Genomic DNA, 1,264 nt, shown 5'->3' on the forward strand with positions numbered 1-1,264 from the left:
TCAGAGATTGCTAGAATACCACATCCCATACCAAACTGGCCTTACTTTAGAGCTCTTGCCTGCTTTAGAATGGCAGCAATTGCACAAGTAAGAAAGTAATGCAACTGTTTCCTATTACACATATTGGGAAAATTATTGTCATATGTCATTGAACTGTGCAGAATAAAAAATATGGCAGACTTTATTATTGGCAGTCAATTATAATATACTTTTAACTTACTTTTAGGGTGTGTATGCCAGAGGTCTTCACGGCAATGCCAGCAGTAGCTTCACTGATAGATTCAAGCATGTTGTTCGTCCACTTGCAAAAACTGGATGCTCTTTCTTTGAGTATGCAGTGTTATTATCATACTCTATTTTATGATTATATTTAGTCCCAGGTTTGTTGCTAACTATCCATTCCCGTCTTACTTGGAATCTGGCAAATTTTCTCAGAGAGGACGTCAGATATTAGCTCAAGTGAAAGAGTTTATGGATGACTACATTTATCCAGCAGAGAAGGTCAGTCAAGAAATGAAGAGGAGAAATGGCTAATGGAAATTTATCATGTTTGTGTTTTCAGGAGGTTTATGAATATGTTAGTAAGCCAGAGAATACATGGAGCATCCCTCCTATCATTGAGGAATTGAAGGACAAAGCTCGTATGGCTGGTTTATGGAACCTGTTCCTCTCAGGAGTATCAGGGTTGACCCAGTTTGAGTATGCTCCTATGGCCGAAGAGATGGGACGGTGTCCTTTTGCTTCTGAAGTGTTTAATTGCAATGCTCCTGATACTGGGAATATGGAGGTACTGTACTTGTATGGGAATCATGAGCAGAAGGAGAAGTGGTTGCAGCCATTACTGAATGGAAAGATAAGATCCTGCTTCTCAATGTCTGGTAAGTAGAAGGAGAGATAAAGAAGAGGATTTATTGAGTATTATTGTACTTATGTAGAACCAGACGTAGCATCCAGTGATGCTAGTAACATGCAGTGTACTATCACTAGGGTAGGGAATGAATATGAGGTCAATGGAATAAAGTGGTGGTCCAGTGGTATGTATCATTAAAATTATGTCATGTGACATAATCATGAATCATCCATGTGATTATAATTTATTTTAGGTGCCGGGGACCCAAGATGCAAGGTAGCAATTGTAATGGGAGTGACTAATCCTAATGCTGACAGGTTCTTTGATGTATTTCATTAACCTTTAGCTTTAGGTTCACCTACTTTAGACTCAAGAGACATTCCATGATTATTGTTCCCTTGGACACACCCGGAG

General features: G+C 39.1%; 1 protein-coding gene across 1 annotated transcript; it reads left to right on the forward strand.

Annotated features, from left to right (window-relative positions):
- Window positions 1-6: 6 nt before the first annotated feature.
- LOC100638880 (acyl-CoA dehydrogenase family member 11-like) lies at window positions 7-1,260 on the forward strand (the record flags this gene model as incomplete). Its single annotated transcript, XM_020008436.1, has 7 exons — window positions 7-87; window positions 227-330; window positions 375-501; window positions 563-878; window positions 936-1,034; window positions 1,104-1,167; window positions 1,218-1,260. Coding segments are annotated over exons 1-7 (771 nt in total), but the record flags the coding sequence as incomplete, so codon positions are not given.
- Window positions 1,261-1,264: the final 4 nt, after the last annotated feature.

This window comes from Amphimedon queenslandica, unplaced genomic scaffold (assembly GCF_000090795.2).
Source record: "Amphimedon queenslandica unplaced genomic scaffold, v1.1 AMPQUscaffold_2180_Cont25817, whole genome shotgun sequence".
Classification (NCBI taxonomy): Eukaryota; Metazoa; Porifera; class Demospongiae; order Haplosclerida; family Niphatidae; genus Amphimedon; species Amphimedon queenslandica.